At 41.5% G+C, this 19,843-nt stretch overlaps 1 protein-coding gene across 3 annotated transcripts in view; it reads right to left on the reverse strand.

The window, feature by feature from the left end:
* The window catches only part of Mylk3 (myosin light chain kinase 3), a 45,827-nt gene extending 28,798 nt beyond the window's left edge, over positions 1-17,029 (reverse strand). The window contains exon 1 of one of the 3 annotated variants that reach the window (XM_077793008.1): positions 4,995-5,459. In XM_077793008.1, coding sequence (XP_077649134.1) covers positions 4,995-5,459 — 465 coding nt within the window. Of the gene's footprint in view, positions 1-4,994; positions 5,460-16,764 lie in introns of those variants that run through there. The other 2 variants (XM_077793009.1, XM_077793010.1) reach the window with 2 other exon arrangements.
* Between the last annotated feature and the right edge of the window lie 2,814 nt (positions 17,030-19,843).

The raw sequence follows: 19,843 nt of genomic DNA on the forward strand, positions 1-19,843 counted from the left end.
GAGTTGATAAAATTGTTTCACATACATATACACGTACATGCACACTGTTTTATTCATTTATTTTTCTCCCACAGTGCTAGATTTGAACCCAGGACCTTATACATGCTAGGTAAGCTTTCTACCACTGAGCTATAATCAGCCCAACTGGTCTATATTTTGATAGTAGAGGTGGTTTCCTTGGTAGATATATTTGTTGAACTGTATATTTAAACTGTGCATAGTTTGTGTGTGTAAGTTTATTCTACCCTAATAAAATAATTATTATTTAATTATTATGCCTTAATAAAACTGATTAGAAAAAAATTCTAGGTTTCCAGCTTCTTTTAAAAAATATTGGAAGATCTGGCAACTCTAGGCCCAAAGGGCAAAAACTGGCACAGGCAATTCCCTCTAACTCTTCCAAATGTCTCCCTGCTCTTAGGCTAAGTGTTGGTTCCACTGTTTTTCCTATACTGAACCCACTTCTCTCAATTCTGTTACCTGTTCATCCCTTCAGGATTTCAGGACACCAAGTTTTGTCCTTTTAATGGTAAGCACATAGCCCAGCACCTGACATGTGGTAAGCACTTAATAAAAAAATTGCTAAGCTGCTATTACAATCATCACCAACGTCATCAATGTGGCCCAGAACCTCTGCTGAGCAGATAACTCTCCTTATCCCTTTTCTACAGACTCTGTCCTAACACCCATGTAGCTGGGGAAACTAGAGGCATTATCACAGATCTCCTCTTGTTTCACCCCACCAATAGAAAGAGACCTGTACACACTGTCCTTTGGCAGACCTTGTTGGGCTCAAATCGTCCTCCCTCCCTCCGTCTTTAGCGTAGGCAAACATGTGCGCATGCAACTGCACCCACACACATACAACCACAGCTGGCTTCTGTCTTTAGGACTCAACCTTCTGGTCCCTACCTTGTCTGTTCAACCAGAAAAAAACATTAGCGACCTCAGGTACCATTCTAGGGAACTGAAGCATATGAACAGCTTGACCATGTGATTCAGGAATACTTCTGGCTGAGCCTGAAGCTGTCTTCCCTGAGAGAGCACCTGGCTTCTAGTAATAATCTAATTCATTGCTACAATCAAATGAAGTGCTACTGAGAACTTCAAAAGATTTGTGGAAGACCTTTACAAAGTCCTGGCATAATTTTCAAATTTAACAGCCAATGCCAGGATTTAATTCAATTCCACATATGATTACTATGCTCCTAGGCTCTTAGGAAACACAAAGAGGGTCTTCAGAAAGTCTCCATAATGCAGTTGTCAGCACTGACAATAGCTATATGTCTCTGTTCACTGTCCAAACACTTCCTGTAAGACCACCCCTGGTAAGTAGAAGCTTCAGGGCAATGGACTGATCAGTAGCTGACATTCACATTGGGAGGCTGGACCTACATTTGTAGATAGTTATTAATATGTGTATTAAATACAAGGATCAGAGAGAGATCAATCTAGAGCCAATGGGGCAATAAAGACAAATGTTGCAAGAAGTTAGAAAAAAATTCTGTAACATCCCCCCATCCAGAAATGACTAAATATTTGCAACATGTAAATCAATAATAAAAAGGCAGAAAAACAAAATAGAAAAGAAGGAAAAGGACATGAACAGGCATTTCACTGAAAATACAAGGTTTTTAAACATAAGAACAATGTTCACTCTTTTAGTAAAATAAATATAGAATAAAACCACAAGATAAAACATTCTGTCTACTTTTGGTTATGTTTGAAATTCTTCTTAATAAAAAGTTTGAAATCATTTTATGAATTCAAAAAGAACAGTTAGCTTTAAGAGACATATAACCAATCACTTTTCTTGAATATGCTTCAAATAAACCACTAAAAATTTAAAATTATAATATAATCTGGGTTGGGGTTATTCAGTGGTAGAGTGCTCGCCTATCATGTGCCAGGCCCTGGGTTCGATCCTCAGTAACACATAAAAATAAATAAATAAAATAAAGGTATTATGTTCAACTACAACTGAAAAATAAAATATTTTAAAAAAATTGTAATGTAATCAGGGGTCTTTGAATACTGACTTTGGTAATACTACCAAAGTCAGTATTCAAAGTATAGTATTGTAAGTATGCTTTTAAAATAATCCTTATCTTTTAGATATAAATGCTGAAACATTTATGAAAGACATCGTTCAATGTCTCATATTTGCTTCAAAAGTAATCTGGAGGGGCTGGGGTTGTGGCTCAGTGGTAGAGCGCTTGCCTAGTATGTGTAAGTCACTGGGTTTGATTCTCAGCACCATATAAAATAAAATTAAAGGTTTGTCCATAACCAAAAATATAAAAACTAAAAAAGAGAAAAAGTAATCTGGAGAGAGAAAATGGGTGGGGAATCCATGAACTAACACTGATTTCCTATTGATGGCTGAAGCCAAGAGATGAACTCACAGGTCATTACCCAGCTGGTCTTCTGTATCCATGGGTTCTACTATGAACACTTAACCAAACTCATATTGAAAATATTCAGGAAAAATTTGCATCTGTATTGAACAGGTACAGATATTTTTTTCTTGTCATTATTATTAACTGGTCCTATATCCTTGTTTCTTTAAACCAGATAGTATAACAACTAAACCAGATAGTATAACAACTATTTAAATAGCACTTATTAAGTATTATAAGTAATCTTGAGATGATTTAAAGAATACAAGAGGATATACATAGGTTATATGCAAATATTATGTTATTTTATATAAGAGAGTTGAGCGTCTGAAGATTTTGTTTTCCAAGAGGTTCCTGGAACCAATCCCTCATGGATACTAAGAGATGACTATAATAATCTCTATTTTTATAAATACCTGAAGTTTTTCATACTAAAATATCCAAAAACATGTGCACAGTAAGATCTCATTTGGGGGGCTGGGAGTTGTGGCTCAGTGGTACAGCATTTTCCTGGCAGGTTCGATCCTCAGCACAATAAATAAACAAACAAACAAACAAACAAACAAATAAATAAATGTATTATGTCCATCCTCAACTAAAAAAATATTTTAAAAATCTGATTTTTTTTATTCAATAGAAAAACAATCAAAAAGTTGGGTAATATGCTGTATTAGCCAATGTAGCATCAATAAGCATTCCCATATGTTATGGGAAAAGACTAAATTGTTGGTTTTTGTTTGTTTTTTGGTGGTGCTGGGGATTGAACCCACGTCCTTGTGCATGTGAGATAAGCATTCTACCAACTGAACTATATCCCCAGACCTAAGACTAAATTAGAATAAATTCTTTGAAGATCAGTTTGACTTTATTGATACAAATTTATCCTTCACTACTAGCAGTGTATCATACCAATAAACTCACACCACTTGTATTCAAAGACATACATCTATGGATAGTCACTACATCATTATTTATCATAGTTAAAAATCAGAAAAAAGGATATAGGACCAGTTAACAAATTAAGATATATCCCTCCAAAATGGAGTACTCTGCAACTTTAAGAAACAAGCACAAGGAAATTTTCTAGGCTTAGATACAAAACAATGCCCCAATTACATTAAGATTTAATGTGAACATTACATTAAATAAAATACATTAAGATTTAATGTATTTAATATATCAAGGCCAGAACAAAGTGAATAACATTTGGGAGAAAATAAAACAAAAAACTAAAGGTGAGGTTTATAGGCAGACCCCATATCTAAAAGGATTCAAAAGAAACTGGTACTTGCGATTGCTTACAGAGGTGAGAGGAGTTGTTCTGGGGACTAGGAGATTGAATAGGAGGTAAATATACACTCTTTATACTATATGAGTTGTCTCCAGTTTTTGTTATGTTTGTCTGTTTGTTTGTTTGTTTGTTTGGTTGGTTGGTTGGTTTGGTTTGGCTTGGATTTTGAGGGGGTGGGGAGTTGGTGTGCTGGGGATTGAACCCAGGGACTTGAATATCATGTTTTGCTTACCATGTACATAGTAATTTTCCTTTTGAAACTATTAATAAAGTTTATTTTATTAGATTAATAGATTTTCTTTTTTAAAGCCAAGGTTGGTTATCAGTGGCAAGGGCCACTGCAGGGATCTGATCTCCCCTACAGGTCAGGCTCTCAGGGAAAGTCCAGGGCAGACAGCAGAAAGCTGGGGGATGGGCAAGCTCTGGGAGGGGCTGCAGGGTACAGAGGGGAAGGGATCAGCTGGGTGAGCCCTGCCCTGGCTGGGCTGTGAAGGAAGGTACCTTCCTATCCTCCTGTGTCAGCCTTAGTAGCCAACAGGGTCAAGCGCAAACCCTTTTAGACCCCAACTCATCCCCTGGCTCCAGGCTGTCTCAGTGGCTGATCCTCATGTGCCCAAATAGGGTGTCCCCTCTGCACACCTCACCCCTCCACTCCCTCCTACACCCCCCACCAGAAACCGAGCTTCCATTAACCAGCAGGTTTGATTATGCAACCCTTGGGAACAGCCACTCCCAGAAATGCCACCCTCCACCCCCAGGCTCCAGCCCCTGCCTGTTGTCCCCCATAGGTCACTGTCAACACTCATATCCCCACAGGCAGCTGCACACTCCACCTACTCTGGGACAAAACACACAGTTGGGGACAGGAAGGGGGGATGGGTTTTTGAGTAGGGCCTGTCATAGGAAACTAAGCACTACCCACCTGTTTCCATCCCAGGTGAGGAGCAGAAAGAGGCCCAAAGAGAAAATAAGTGCATGAGAAAGTACAGAAGCTTAATGACCTTCACTCCCTAACTGCCAATTTGTCCCTGACCTCTGGATTGCTTGGAACTGCCCAAGGTCCCACAGTCTTGGCTAGGGCGCTGCTTCTGCCTTTCCCTGGGAGAGCAGCACTCAGTAGTCTGACCAGAAATCTATCCATGACCTCTATGGTTCTAACTCTCCTTTCCCCAGTCAATGCAACACACCTGAGGCACAAGAAAGGGACACCATCTCTCCAACTCTCCAAACCCTAGCTGCCTGGCCAGTCTCCCCACCAGTGCCCAGGCTTCCCTTCCAGCCAGGGAAAGGAAGCAGGAACCAACCTCCTCGTGGCTGTCAACCAGGCTGCCTTTTCTCCAAGGAATGCTCCCTTGCATGATGAAATCCACCACCTTTGAGTTCTGGAACACAGCCCCCACCAAAGCGATGGCCCTGTCCACAGCCACCACCATTCTGAAGAGAGCTTCAAGTTTGGCACCATGCTGGGCACCATCCTGTCGCACAGCCCTCACCAGCTCTAGGACCTCAGTCCACCCAGCCTGAGTGTCAGCTGGAGGGGCACTATCAGCCGCCCCTGGGCCCAACCCTTGGAAGGCCTCCAGCCGGTGCAGGCCTTGCTCTAGGTGGCCCATGCCTTGGCACACACACTGTAGTTTCTCTGTGACATCTTCTTGGAAATGCAGGAGTTTGTCAACCTTCTCATTCAGCATGTTAAGCTTTCTGTCCATGGTGGTTAAGCAGGCCTTGCCCAACACTGGTCCCAAACTCTCCTTGGAGGCTCCTGACATCCCAACTCAGGCTTGACAAGGGCAAGGATGAGGAAATGGAAGGGCCACAGACCGCTAGTTCTCACTTCAGCAGTAGTTTCTGGAAGTTCATTGTCCTTGGTAGCTGACAGCCTTGCCCTGTAGCACCAACCTGCTTGGACTGCCTGGGCTGTTTGGGGAGCCCAGAGGACCAGGTTTTCTCTGTGCTTTTGCCTTGCTTATCTCCCACTCAGCCTTGGGCTGTGACAGGCTGAGTTTGGCAGAGGCCTTTCTCCTTGGGGCCCCTTTGACATCATGGCAGTGTTTAACATTCCTCTCTGAGAGGCTGCTGACGGGCAAATATTTTAAGAATCTGCCCAGAGCAGGCAGGGGTTTGTGTAACTGAAGCTAAAGACTGAAAGGATCCTTTAGGTAATGTACCTGTCAGATGAACTTGACAAGAGAGCTTTAGGGATTCCAGGCCCTGAGGAGATGGGGTCCCACCTGCCACACATATATCTAACTCAACAGTAAAAAGCAAGATCAAAACAGAAAGAAGTCTGAGACCATTCAAGCAAGTTCTGACTTTTACCATGATGAAAATTTTGATGATTTTGCAAATTAAAAACATTTTTGGTGTTCCTACTTCACTAATGCCTAAAACATGTACTTAGACTGCTCGTAGGATGAATCTGCAGGTTCCTCCCTACATGGGGCTCTTAGTCACTAGTCATTTGTATCTAAAAATAGAAGTGAGGGAAAATGGCCTCGGCTCCTCACCCAAGTGCAAACCTATAGGTTGTGTTCCTCAGGTGACATTTATCAGTGATCTCCCTGACATCCCAATAAAAACGATGTGGTACCAGGTACCAATTTCTAACTGACAAAGATTCAGTAGGGCCCTATAGAGCAATGAGGACTATGTTCCCTCTGGTTTCCAAATCTTTTAGCCTCAGAAACCCTTGGTTTGAATGAAATTTTTGCAGAAGCATCAACAAATAAAGCAGACACGTAGAGTTGCTCAGGATGTCACTGAGATGGGGCACAAGGTACCAATTCACTGTCTAAAGGACACCACAGGGGAGTCTGAGTTATACCTTTTTCATCTAGAGAGGGAAATATGTACAAGGTCACCCAAGCACAAGGCCTCCTTGAGCATAGGTCAGCCATGGTCAGTGAAGCACCAAGGGAGAGAGGGGCTTTAGTGCTCCTCACAACTTCCCGCTCTTGAATAAAAGCCAAGATGATATACTCTGACCTGGAAATGTGATTTACAAAAGCACCATCAGATGATTTTGCTATTTTAAGCCACAAGTTACCTACCAATACCATGTTCTTGCTATAAAGATGCAGCTTGACCACAACTCCCTCTCTATTCATCCTTCTCCTCAGATAACTGCCTGGAAGCAGCCTACATAGAAGTCCAAATCCATTTCTGGGGGCATATCTCAATGTCATTTGTGGAATGACTCTGGAGCACACTCAAAAAAGTGTTGGTCTGCTCTATTTGCTGTGATTAAAAACACACACACAGCCAAGTGTGATGGCTTAATCCCAGTGACTCAAGCAATTTAGTGAGAACTGGTCTCAATTTTTAAAAATAAATAAAAAGGTCTGAGGATGTGGCTTCATGGAAAGCACCCCTAAGTTCAATCCCTAGTACCCAAAATAATAATAATAATTTAAAAAACATAAACAAAGTGTCCTTGAAAAATGAAATTTGGAGAATACCGTGCTCTAGCCCTTCTAAGACCTCTGTTTCCAGAGAAAAGGCATCGGTATTGGACCAGGGACCACTCTTTTCCTCCATAATTTAGACTTACTACTTCTCTGTGGAACCAGTGTTCTCTAAATCTAACTTTGGGAAATGGCGGCCCAAAGAAATCTTTGGAAGTCCATCTCCCCAGGCCTCCCCATTGCTTCTTTCTAAGTTGGTGACACTAATTTTTGTGAAATAAAGTTCTCACCAGTCTGCACAGAGAGTTTCCACCAACACATACCACAGGCTGCTGCATCATTATCTCTGCTTTGGAAATCTTTGGAATAACCTGCAAGTCCAGGGTTAATAAAACCTGGAAAGATGAAACCAAACAATCCCAAAGGAAACAAGCAAATTCGATAGAGAGATAGACAGATAGATGATAGATAGATAGATAGATAGATAGATATGATTCAAGTTACAAAATAATTCACCCCAGGTCTCCCATAAGCAGCAGTTTTATGTAGTAGTGTATTTACTAGAAAGGGGCCTCAGCCATCATCCACTGTTCCAGACCACCTTGAAGCTCCCTGAGGGCAGAATGGCACTTCTTCAGCTTGCCTTGTATCCTCAGACATGCCAGTGTGCCTGATGTATGGCAGGTATTCAATACAACTGTAAAGAAGGAATGAATTAACAGGGCCACAGCAGGAAGCACCAGATTTAGCTGACCATGGGAGATTTCTGTGGGAGGGGGCAGCAGCTAGACTTTGCTAGAACAAACAAAAAAGTACTTGGCAGGGTACCCTGGCAATTCCCAGAAGCAAGCTCTGGGACCTTCTGGGAGGAAGCTTAAAATACACCAACAGAAGCTCTTAAGCCCTCTTTGATGAGAAGGAGTAGCCAAGACAACCAGCTCTGAATCCCTTTCACAGCTCAGCCTACAAGGAGAAATGAGTGTGTGCACACTGGGTTCCCTGAGGGCTAATGCACAGCTTCTTTCCAACTCTCACTGATGTATAGGACACACCAAGTACTCTGACAATGGTGCCTGCCTGGATAAAAGAGGGATTCCACCCTCTAGGCAAGAGAAAGACCAAAGAGGCAACTGTGCTGGATTTATACAGAGTATCAAATCCACTAACACTTAGTCCCTCCAGGGTGAAGGCAGGCCTGCTGATCCACTCCTGGAAAAAAGGCTAACCTCTCCTTGCCCCAGGGTTGGGTTAGTGTGAACCCCAAGATTCTTCCCTGCTCTTTTGTTGACCTATCTTGAGGCTGCAGAAGTGAAAGAGAGTGCAACATTTTCATTTTAAAGTGATATTAAGACTGACTCAGGTAAAAGACTGGTTTCCCATATTTATCTCCTTCCCTTGAAGAGATCTGATTTAAGTGGTAGTAAAGCAAGACAATAAATACAGGTCCCCAGTGAGAAAGAATGGAAGCGGAGTTCTTGTTGAATGAGTGTTATTTGTGAATTTCTGGAAGATAGAAAGCTGTTAGGGGAGAGGTAACTGGAAAAATCAGAAAAAGAAAATCACAGCCTCACTGGGCACATGGCAAATACAGACAAATGTAGAGCCAGCTTGCCATGTAAAACCCCAGAGAAGTCTGTGAACCTTGAGAACCCAGGTGGAGTAAACAGGAGCAAAAATGCAACTCTGAGACATATTCCTCTAGTCCCTTCCTCCTTCCCAACTCCTCTGTACAGAAGGGGCATTGCCAGGAATCACTCCCACCCACCCCACTCCCCTGAGGACCAGACTCTGTTTCTGGAGGAGCTCAGTGGCCCAATGTACAATACCTGTATGAACTGGCACTGGGGGGTCCCTCTGGAGTTCCCTACTTGATCAAGCTCAATAAAGCCAAGCAATCAACAAGCCTCAACTACCCATCCAGTTTTTAGTACCTTATTCTGAAATATGCACAGATTAAAAAAATCACAAGTATTAAAAGAAAGAACCAAGATGTAAGATTCCAAGACAAGTAAACAGAACCATAATCCTGGAGGAAACAAAAAAAAATGAGAAATAGAAGTTTCAAAAAGGTCATTATTTATAGTTACAGAAAAATATGAAAGGCTATTCCATCCAGTAAAAGAGGATGCTATTGGCAGGGGGTGTGGCTCAGTGGTAGAGCACTCACACAAAAGAGCACTGGGTTTGAATATCAGCACCATATAAAAACAAACAAATAAAATAAAGATATTGTGTCCATATATAATAATTTTTTAAATATTAAAAAAAGGATGCTACAGAAGAAAGAAGAACCATGGAATGAATATAAGAGAGGTCTTGGAAATTAAATATGAGTCATAAATCCCAAATATGGATTGGGAAATAACCTAATATCCCAGAAAATAGAACAAAAAGTTAAGATATAAACATAAGAAAATATGTTAGACTATGGATCCAGCTGGTCTCACTTCTAATAAGTTAGAGTTTCAGGAATAAAAATAAGAGAGAGGAAGAGGGCATTTATCAAGGAGATACTACAGTAATTTTAGAATATATAATTTTAGAATAAGGGATAAAGAAAAGATTATAAAAACTTCCCTAAAACTAATATAAAAGAACTGAAATCAGAATAATATCAGACTTCTTATCAAAATATTTCCCCTCTGAATTTTAAAGACATTGCACCACTGTCAGAGGACAGAATGATTTGAAAAGATGCATAAAAATGCTGGGCATGCCTGTAATCCTAGCAACTCAGGAGACTGAGACAGGAAAATCCCAAGTTTGAGGCCAGCCTCAGCAAATGAGCAAGGCCCTTCACAACTTAGTGAGATCCTGCCAAAAAATAAAAAGTAAAAAAGGCCTGGAGATGTAGCAACCCTGGGCTAAACTCCTAGTAAAAAGAAAAAAAAAAAGGCATAAAAAATGTGACTTTTTCTTTCTTCTTCTTTTTTTTAATGCACCCTAAGGAAGCTGCTTTGAGGATGTGCTCTAGCAAAAGAAGGAAGTAAGAAAAAAATCAGTATACAATATAACTAAAGATATATGTAGTAAATGTTAAGATCAAGGGGCCTGGAATAAGACTGTCTAAATTTAACTCCTGCCCCTGCCTCACTAGAATTATAACCAGGATTTACTTAACTTCTTCCAAGTCTGCTCTTCCTATTCTGTAACATGAAAATAATAATGATAAATACACTTCACAGGGTTGGCAAGAGAGTTACATGAGAATGCTAAGCCATAGCATGGTGATGGCAGAAAGGGCAAAAGAGGAATATAAGGAATTAGAAATTCCAAGAAAATCAGAGTTTTTACAAGAGAAAATAAGATTAAAGCACAATAATTCATTTTGCAATGAATATTTGTACCATAATAAAGTAAATGGCTTATTAAGTGAAAACAATAGCATATCTATTATGAGTTGGGAAGTATGAAAAAGGTTAAGTCTTCATTTATCTGAATAGGAAATCCACAGATTGCATACAGAATTAATATGAAAAATATGGGTATCAAAAGAAGGAACAGCTAAAAGACTCCATGTTGCCTCTGGGGATCAGGAACCGGGAGAATATCTAACTACTAAACATACAGTACACTTTGTTGATTTGTATATTTAATACTATGAGAAATTTCCAAGAGAGGGAAGCCAGGTGTCTAGAAGAAAGGTGCCCTGGCCTACATTATATAAATGCTGTATGAGCTAGATGCATACCTGGAAATTCCTTCACCTCTGCACACAGCCATCCTGATCCACACAGAGGGTTCCTAACAGTGTAATATCCACAGGGCTGAGTGCAAATGTAAGTAAAACCTTTAACACAGTGCCTGAAAATAGTACAGATTAGAGCTGCTGTTCTTAAAATCAATCTCACCTTCTCTCCACCTCCCATCCCACACGGCCAGCCCAATAAGACAGCAATGTGCTCAGTCACCTTATTGAGGAAGGGGGACAGTACCCCAGTCCTAAACAAGCACACCCCTCCTCACCATCCAGCACCTGGCCCAGTAAACAGTGGCCACATCAACTAATGGTGCATGCAGGGAACGTCTGGCCCCCCCTGCATCCCCTGTGTGCACCTTTAGCTGATGTGCACTCTGAAGGTGCCAGTGTGGAGGCACTGAGCTGAGCTTACTTAAAAAAGGAAAACAGAAATGAAAAAGATCTCAAGAGCCTCAGAGTTCAATGCAGACAACTTTGGGGTTAGCTGCCACTGGGCATTGTCTGCCCAGTATATCCTGAATCCATGGGGAAAGGCCCCATCTGACCACCCCAAAACTATATTCATCAACCAAAGTTTTCTGCTGACTTTCTTGGTTTGAGAGGACCTTAGGTCTGGGGGACAATTGTCACCAGGGCTCCTTTAGTCCCATGACCTTACCAATTGTTTCTCAGCCTTCTACTTCAAAGCATGCTAGCTTAGAGCTGCCCTTACCGCAAATATCTGGGTGTAATCTGATGCCCGCTGCTGGCCTCTGGTGCTGGGACTGTGCAGTGCTGGAGTGGGGCATAGAGTCCCCATCCTGCAGGCCCCAGAGCTGAGCCAACTCAATGTTTACTCTGCCTGGAGATGGATGCTACCCAACTGCCTGGAGCTCTGGGAATGAGGTGGGCTGGCCGGCCAGGATGATTTCTCTGGAAGAACTCAAGCAGTAGCGATAAGCCTGGCATTTCCGCTTATCTCTGACCCTGTCCCAGGCCCCAGAGGCATCCAGAGGTTTCACTTGGTTATCTGCTTTGTTGGACTCTATCTGCCTCTTTGGAGGCCTACTTCCTGCATCACTTAGCAGAGTGTCTAGTTGTGAAACAAACACTGTGTGGTCCAAGAAAGAAAGGGAAGGAGTCCTGGTGCAGAGCTGACTTGAGTTCAAAACTCAGAATTCTGGGACAGGGAACCAGATGAGGTGGGAATCCTTTATTTTAAGACAGAAGTCCTCATTGGCAGCAGAAAGGGCAGGAGGCCTGTGTTTTTTCAATGGGGCTGCTCACACTCTGGCTAAAGTCAGCCATCTCCAGGCTGTAAGAGTTTAGCTACTGCCTCCCCAAATAAAACTACTCAGGAAGCTACCAAGGAGTACAGAGTCCCTAGGACTGGGACACAAATTAGAAGTCAGGGAGAGTCCTCTGGCTAGATCTTCCCAGAGTGCCCTGAGGGAGGCTAAGCTCTACACACACAGACAGATGACAGGCAGAAACACATCATTTTGGGACCACAGCTTACCTAGTATGGCTGACAAGAACCAGGGAAGAGGCTGGCCCAGTAAACAGGCGGTTGTCAGGCTGTTGATATCAGCTCACTTTTCTAAGCCTAACCATGGCCAGACTCTGTGCTAAGCACTGTAGTAGGCATACCTTATTTAAAACTCGCCGCAGCCCTAAGGGGCAGATAAACCATTCTGCCACTTTAGGAGGGATCTCAGAGACTCTAAGGGTAATTTCCCTTACCATGTACATAGAGATCCTAAGGACCAGAGAGAAGAGACTTTATGAAGGTCACACAGGAAGGCAGTGGCAAAGATAAAACTGTCGTCCTCATTGAGACCATAGATTCATCCCCCTGTTCTGTGGGTTGAGAGGTCAGGAGGTAAGTAGAGGAAAGAAGATTGGCCTCTGCCCCATAGGCTCAGTTCTGACAGTTATCTAAGGATAATAGGAAGGGGCTTATATCGAGGATAAAGCAAACAAGGTCCCTCAGGGGCAGGGACTCTCAGATATCAGCCTGCTGCTTTTTTCACAGTAAAATGTCTACAACTTCTCTCATGCTGGCCACCCAGAAAGAGAATTAAAACAATAGCTACAGTCCTACTAAGGACAAATCCAGGAACTGTGCTCAGGAATAAAAAACAAAGTTGGCTTCTCTGAAGCAGAGAGGGAGATGACAGCTGTACAGAATCCTGTCTCCTGCCATCCTTCAGGTGCTGGTGAGTTTGCTCCCAGAATCTCCTTGTCTTCTGTATTCAGCAGTCCTATCCCTTGCAGCCTTTTAATTTCATCTCTTCTTTCCTTACATACCTAGTCAAACTTCTCCCTGACCAAGCAAAGCAAGGTAAAATTGACCTTAAAATACTAGGAAAGAACAAAAAGCACCATTAGGAGCCAAAATCCAGACCAACATTCATTCATTCATTCATTAGTTCTTTACTGAACAACACCACTTATTAGGTAGTAAATACTTATCGAGCACATTTATATGCCAGGCACTATGCTACATCTTTTACATAAATTATTTATTTGCCCCTCACAACAGTTCTTAGAGGCTTAGAGTGATGAAGGCACTTTACAAAGTAAGAACCTGGATTGATTGGTTGATTGATTTTGTGGCACTGGGGATTGAATCCATGAGATTTCAACCACTGAGCTACACCCTCAGCCCTTTTTATTTTGAGACAGGGTCTCACTAAGTTGCCCCGGCTGGTCTTGAACTTGAGACTTTCCTGCCTCAACCTCCCAAGTAGCTTAGATTTCAGGAGTCTACCACTGCACCCTGCAAGAAAGGAACTTGGATTTAAATGTGGGAAGCCAGACTCCAGTGTCTGCTTACAATTAAAAGCAATCTAACTTAGGGGATGGAGTTGTAGCTCAGTGGTAGAGCGCTTGCCTAGCACATGTGAGGTCCTGCATTTGATTCTCAGCACTGAATATAAATAAATAAAGGTCTATTGACAACTAAAAGAAATATTAAAAAAGAAAAAAAATTAAATAAATAAAATTAAAAAAGAATCTATTTAAACAAAAGCAATCTAACTGAAACTTTCTATTTTCTAAAACTTGAATTTGTCTCTAGAGGGCTACATTTTCCAACTGCCAATTCAGAAAACTCAACTCCATTTGCAAGCTAGAACAAGGCCAATAAGTTTCATGCCAACACAATGCCTCAATTTTCTACCAGTGCACACTGGCAAGGTGTTTCCACCTGTAATGTGCTTTGACATGTGTCCTCACAGTTGCTATTCATCTGAGGAGGGTGGGTTATGGTCCCCATCTGACTAATGAAGAGACTGAGGCTCACAGTGAGTCAGTGGGGAGCTGGAATCTTGTGTCTAGCTCTATATACTTCACTGTGTTCACTCCAAAAAAGGGAGGGTTTCTGGAAGACCCCCTTACCCTCAACACACATACTGCTACAGGATACTACCCCACCTGTCCTGCCTGACAGGAATCAAGGAGATTGGGGGTTTCTGATAATAGGTTGCTTTTTTTTTTTCCTCAGACTGACTATGAGCAAACCTTGTGCTAAGCACTTTACCTGCAATCTCATTTAAACCTCTTGACTCTGTTAACTCTTGTGGGTTTAGAGCTCTGCTATGTTGTGAGAAATACTAAAAGTCTGGATGAGAGGGAGGTTAATATATCAGAACAACAGAGAAAGTGGGACCATCACTAACTGCAAAGGACATGACTGGGGCAAAACTGTAAACCTAGAAGTGTGTCTAGCCCCATTACATTTGATTAAAAGAATTTTATTTTCATTGCTCTACTTTTCTCCTTTCCATTTACCCACCTACTTTCTGAGAAGGGCCCAATCCCAAGATATTTTGGTGTTAAATCTGAACAACTGATAGCAGAGGTGGAATATAGTATCTATATAAGAGGTCTTTGCTGATCTGGGTGACAAAGTCTCAAGAACAGGGAAGCAAAAAGGGGAGAGAGACAAGATACCCAACAGGGTCTAGGGTTTGGAGACAAACAGGTCCTCAAGCAGCCTCAGGATGTGAGACAATGGAGGGGGATGGGAATTTGTAAAAATGTCTGCTGCAGGGTATAAATGGTCATCAGGAATCATGAGCAACAATGGCACTGCAGTTGGGCTTGGCTTGCATGAACTCAAGTCTTTGTAGAAACAGCCACATGGTGCAGGTAATTCAGGATGTAAGAGGAGACAAATAAATTGGGGAAGACTTCTTGGAGGAAATAAAACTTGAGCTGAGCCTTGAATAATGAGTGAGACTTGGGGAGGCCAAGGAAGGGCAGTTTCAGGGAGGACAGAGCAAACAAAGCTCCAGGTAGAGCATGACAGGTGGGTAAGATGGTGCAGGGACTGTGCTCAGATCAGGATGTGTTAGTGGAGGCACAGCTGATTTAGCAGGTATGATCCTTAAAAAAATGAAGGGATAAAATTAGGCAGACATTTAGACACAAAGCAGTAAGAGGGACAACTATCCGATGAAATATTTTTGAGTAGGGAGTAACATAATAAAGTCAGTTTAGGAAATGGAAAGAAATGATTACCTGGGGAAGGGGATTGTGACTTAGAAGGAACACAAAGCTATCTCTGGGATGCTGGAGATGTTTTCTATCTCTGGTGGTTGTTGCATGGGGGTATTCATATTTAAATTCCATAGGCTGGCGGGCTAGGGTTGTGGCTCAGTGGTAGAGTGCTTGCCTAGCATATGTAAGGCACTGAGCTTGGTTCTCAGCACCACATATAAATAAATGTATAAAGGTCCATCAACAACTGAAAATATACATACATATATATGATTTTTTAATTCCATAGGTTTTAATATGTGTGCCTTACACCGCCTATGAGTCATGCCTTGTGTCCTGTTAGCATAAACTAAAAAAGCAAAGGGGGATAGATGAGCCTGGCAGCAGAGTGCTCATGGATTATGAGAGCTGGGACCAGCATTGAGGCAAAGCCAAAATCAGCAAGTGTTTATCACTTCCAGGATGTGTGCTACCATGTTGCCAAAACACATGAGTGCTAAGGAAGTGGAGAAACATCTAAGAGAACAAGTCTTTGAAAGTTCTCCTACAAGTGGGGCATGAAGTTCAGAGGCTCTCATCCACCACCACACAGCTGGCAACAGAAGCATGACCCCTCCCTGTTGTGGCACAAGATTCTAAAGATCTGTGATACTCTTCCTAGATCTAGTGGGTGAAGACTTCATCCCAAAAGCAGGACGGTAACAGCAAATACAGAGTTATGTTTTTGTTTACAGCGTACATGGATGCCAATATGGTTAGTTCTGCATTAAGGATTAATTTTTATTTTCTATTTATCTTTTTTTCTAATAAAAAATGAAGTGTATAATTTGTGTTACAAGGTTTTTTTTTTTTTTTTTTTTTTTTTTTCTGTAACAGTCACTATTCACCTAGACCCACAAGAATTATTCTAGGCAGATAATTCACACCAGAGAATAGCGATAAGACTCCCTCAGGAACCTTGTTGACGGAAAATAATAATAATATTACAGAAACGTCTCAGGGCAATTGTTTAGTCTCAAATGATCAGAAAATACCCACATTTAGGTATTAGCTTAAGAGACTTTTCAGAAATAGCAAATCCCATGGGCAAAGAGCAACTGTTTGTGTTTTTTTAAATAGATTCTCCACCCAACTTGGAGAAAAAAATGTTCCAAACTCCACACACAACTCATAAACTATGGAGTTAAGTGGGGATTTTTTGAGAAAGCAAATTGGCAAACATTTGGGGAAAATCACCAGTTACAACATTTCCAGTTGATTTAAGCACCGATATTACTAACCACAGTGATAGTTTTGGAAAACACTTCTGAAGTCTGAATTACATATGCAATTCCCCTCAAACCTGTATAAACCAAAGACAGATCCATGCACCCCAAAACAAGAAGCTGTTCATTTTTATTTGTGAGCAGACTCAGAAAGTGTTTCCTGGAGGGTCTACATGTCCCTCATGTGCTGCTAAAAACAAACACACAGCAAATTGATCACCTGCACTTACATACCACCTTCCATCCATGGATCCCAAGTGGTCTGCCAGAAATGCTGTCTTCATAAGTCTCCGGTGAGATGTGTAAATATTGTTACCTCCATCTTATATACAGATAAACTTAAACTCGGGAGCAGTTAAGTGGCTTATCAACAGTTAGAACCCAAGATAAGATCTGTGCAAGCTGTCCTCTGGTTTCCCTTCCTTGGCTGAGTGTCCCTTTGAGCTTTCTTGTTGGCCCCTGTATAAATCATGTACGCAGACCATTGTTTCCCTAGTGATGGAGGTGGCATTCTATTTCCTGCCCTGAAGCTGGCCTGGAGCCCTGACTGAACCACATTTAGACACAAATACATCAGCTGTGCATGAGTGGGGATAGTTTGGCTCCTTGGAAACCTAAGTGGCGTGTGTCAGCTGGCCCTAGCCCACTGAGAGCCATTCCAGGCCATGCTACTAACTTCTCCATCACTTGCCCACAGCAACTCATAAGAAAAGTGATGACATCTCTTGGGGCTAAGTGAACAAATTGGGAACGCCTCAAAGGCAAACTCATTGGCCCTACTCCAGTCCAGTCTAGATGCCTGAGACCCAGGCCCCAATACTAGTACAGTTCCCCCACCCTGCTCAGTTCTACAGACAACAAATCAAAGAGTGCTGGTCATTGATTGTATGCCTGACAGGCAACTGAATTCACCATACTGGCTGCAGTATTAATTTTGTATTTATTACTAATGTGTCCTAGAATGACCATTTAGAACCAGAACTGGAAAAATAACAGATGATGGGGCACTAATAAGGTAAAAAGAGAGTCACAACCTGAACACTATTTCTCTTACAGTTGTAGTCACTATATAAATTTGGAGATGGAAGCCAGGTGTAGTAGCATACACCTATAATCCCAGTAACTTGGGAAGCTGCAGCAAGAAAATCACAAGTTTGAAGCCAACTTCAGCAAATTAGCAAGCTCCTCAGCAACTTAATGAGACCCTGTCTCAAAATAAAAGTATTGAGTATGTAGCTCAGTGGTAAAGTGCCCATGGGTTCAATCTTTGGTACCAAAAAGAAAGGAAAGATTGAAGAAAGAAAGGAAGGAAAGGAAGAAAAGGAGGGAGGGGTGAGGAGATGGATGCTGGGGATGTGATTCAATGGGAGAGTGCTTGACTAGCATGCAAGAAATCCTGGATTCCACATCTAGCACTTAAAAAAAGAAAAAAAAATTAATTGGTGGTGTGTGTGTGTGTTTTCTCTGTTATTTGGTCAGTAAATGCCATATGTTGTCAATTTAAATTAATTTCAATTTGTCTCTAAAATGCCCTATTAACCTTACTGGATAGCCATGGGCATCACATGAAATGGAGGCTGAGTTACTGGGGTTGCCCTTCCTAAACTCCATACACATTAACAATCATAATATCTAATCTCTGTTGTGCATTCACCATATGCTAAGTACCCTAACAAGCATTTCAACTTTTTAAAAAATATTTATTTTAGTTGTCAATGGACCTTTATTTTTTTATATGCAGTGCTGAGACTCAAACCCAGTGCCTCACACACCAGGTAAATACTCTACCACTGAGCCACAATCCCAGCCCCCTACCAAGCATTTTACATACATTAGTTTTTAAAACACTAAGTATGTACCATTAGTGTCTTCATTTTACAAGAGCTGGACATGGTAGCATGTGTACATAGTCCCAGCTACTAGTAAGGATAAGGCAGGAGGACTGCTTGAGTTCAGGAGTTCAAGGCCAGTCTGGGCAACATAGCAAGACTCTTCCTTCAAAACAAACAAAAAAACTTCAATTTTTTACACAACTTTTTAAAACCTCATATTTTAAGGAGCCGAGGCCTAGAAAGTTCACAAAGTCAAGTAACTACTATTAGTTTCTTACAGCTGCACTAACAAATTACCACAAACTTCATGGCTTAAAACAACAGAAAGCAGCTAGACATGGTGGCACACCTATAATCCCAGGGCTTGGGGGCTAAAACAGGAGGATCACAAATTCAAGGCCAGCCTCAGCAACTTAGCAAGGTGCTAAGGAAATTAGTGAGAACCTGTCTCAAAATAAAAAACAAAAAAGGGACTGTAGCAAAGTGCACCTGAGTTCGCTTCCTAGTACCAAGGGGGGAAAATTAAATAAATAAAAATAAGCACACACACACAAAAAAATGTAATAAAACAAAAACCCTAGAAAGCTATTCTCTCACAGTTCTGGAGGCCAGAAATCCAAAGCCAATACCACTAGGCTAAATTAAGGTGTCAGCAAGGCTATCTTTCCTCCAAAGTCCCTAAAGGAGAATCCATTCCTTGCATCTTCCAGCTTCTGGCAACTACTGACATTTCTTGCTCTGCAGCTGCATTACTCCAATCTCTGCCTCCATGATCACACTCCTTCATCTTCTTCTACGTATCTCCTTTTGCCTCCCTTTTCAAAATAAGATTAAAAAAAAAGGACTGGGATGTGGCTCAGTAGTTAAGTGATCCTGGGTTTGATCTCAAGTACCAAAAGAAAAAAAAAAAGGAAGAAAATCCTGAATCATGTCTGTTAAAATCCTTTTTTGCCATATAAAGTGACATTCACAGTCTCCAAGAATTAGGATATTTTGAGAGGCCATTATCTAGCTAATCAAAGTTACCCATTTAGTAGATGGTACCTGCAAGTTTCTCTTCTCATATGTTCATGAATGTTCATAGATTAAGTTGTGATTGCATAGCAATGAGGTTAAAAACCCAGGCTTTGACCCTACCAGACTGGCTTTGAAGCCCAGCACTACTAAACCTAACTATGTGATTTTAATAAGTAAATTAAGAGCTCCAGTATCCCCTTTAAAGCCTATTACATGGGATTGTTTTGAGGATTAAATGAGAGAATGAACACGAAACTCATATACCACCACCTGCACATACTTAAGTGCTCAGTGAACAATAGCCTGTAGCTATTCTTGTTAAAAGCACAATATAAGCTTGTCTACCTATCCAACTTCGAAGAGGAAGACCTGGTAGGCACCAAGTTTCTATAGATGAAGAAATGTGATAATAGGGTAGAACTCTCAAAACCTAGCAGAACTGGCCATGTA

The sequence above is a fragment of the Urocitellus parryii genome, chromosome 15 (assembly GCF_045843805.1).
Source record: "Urocitellus parryii isolate mUroPar1 chromosome 15, mUroPar1.hap1, whole genome shotgun sequence".
Classification (NCBI taxonomy): domain Eukaryota; kingdom Metazoa; phylum Chordata; class Mammalia; order Rodentia; family Sciuridae; genus Urocitellus; species Urocitellus parryii.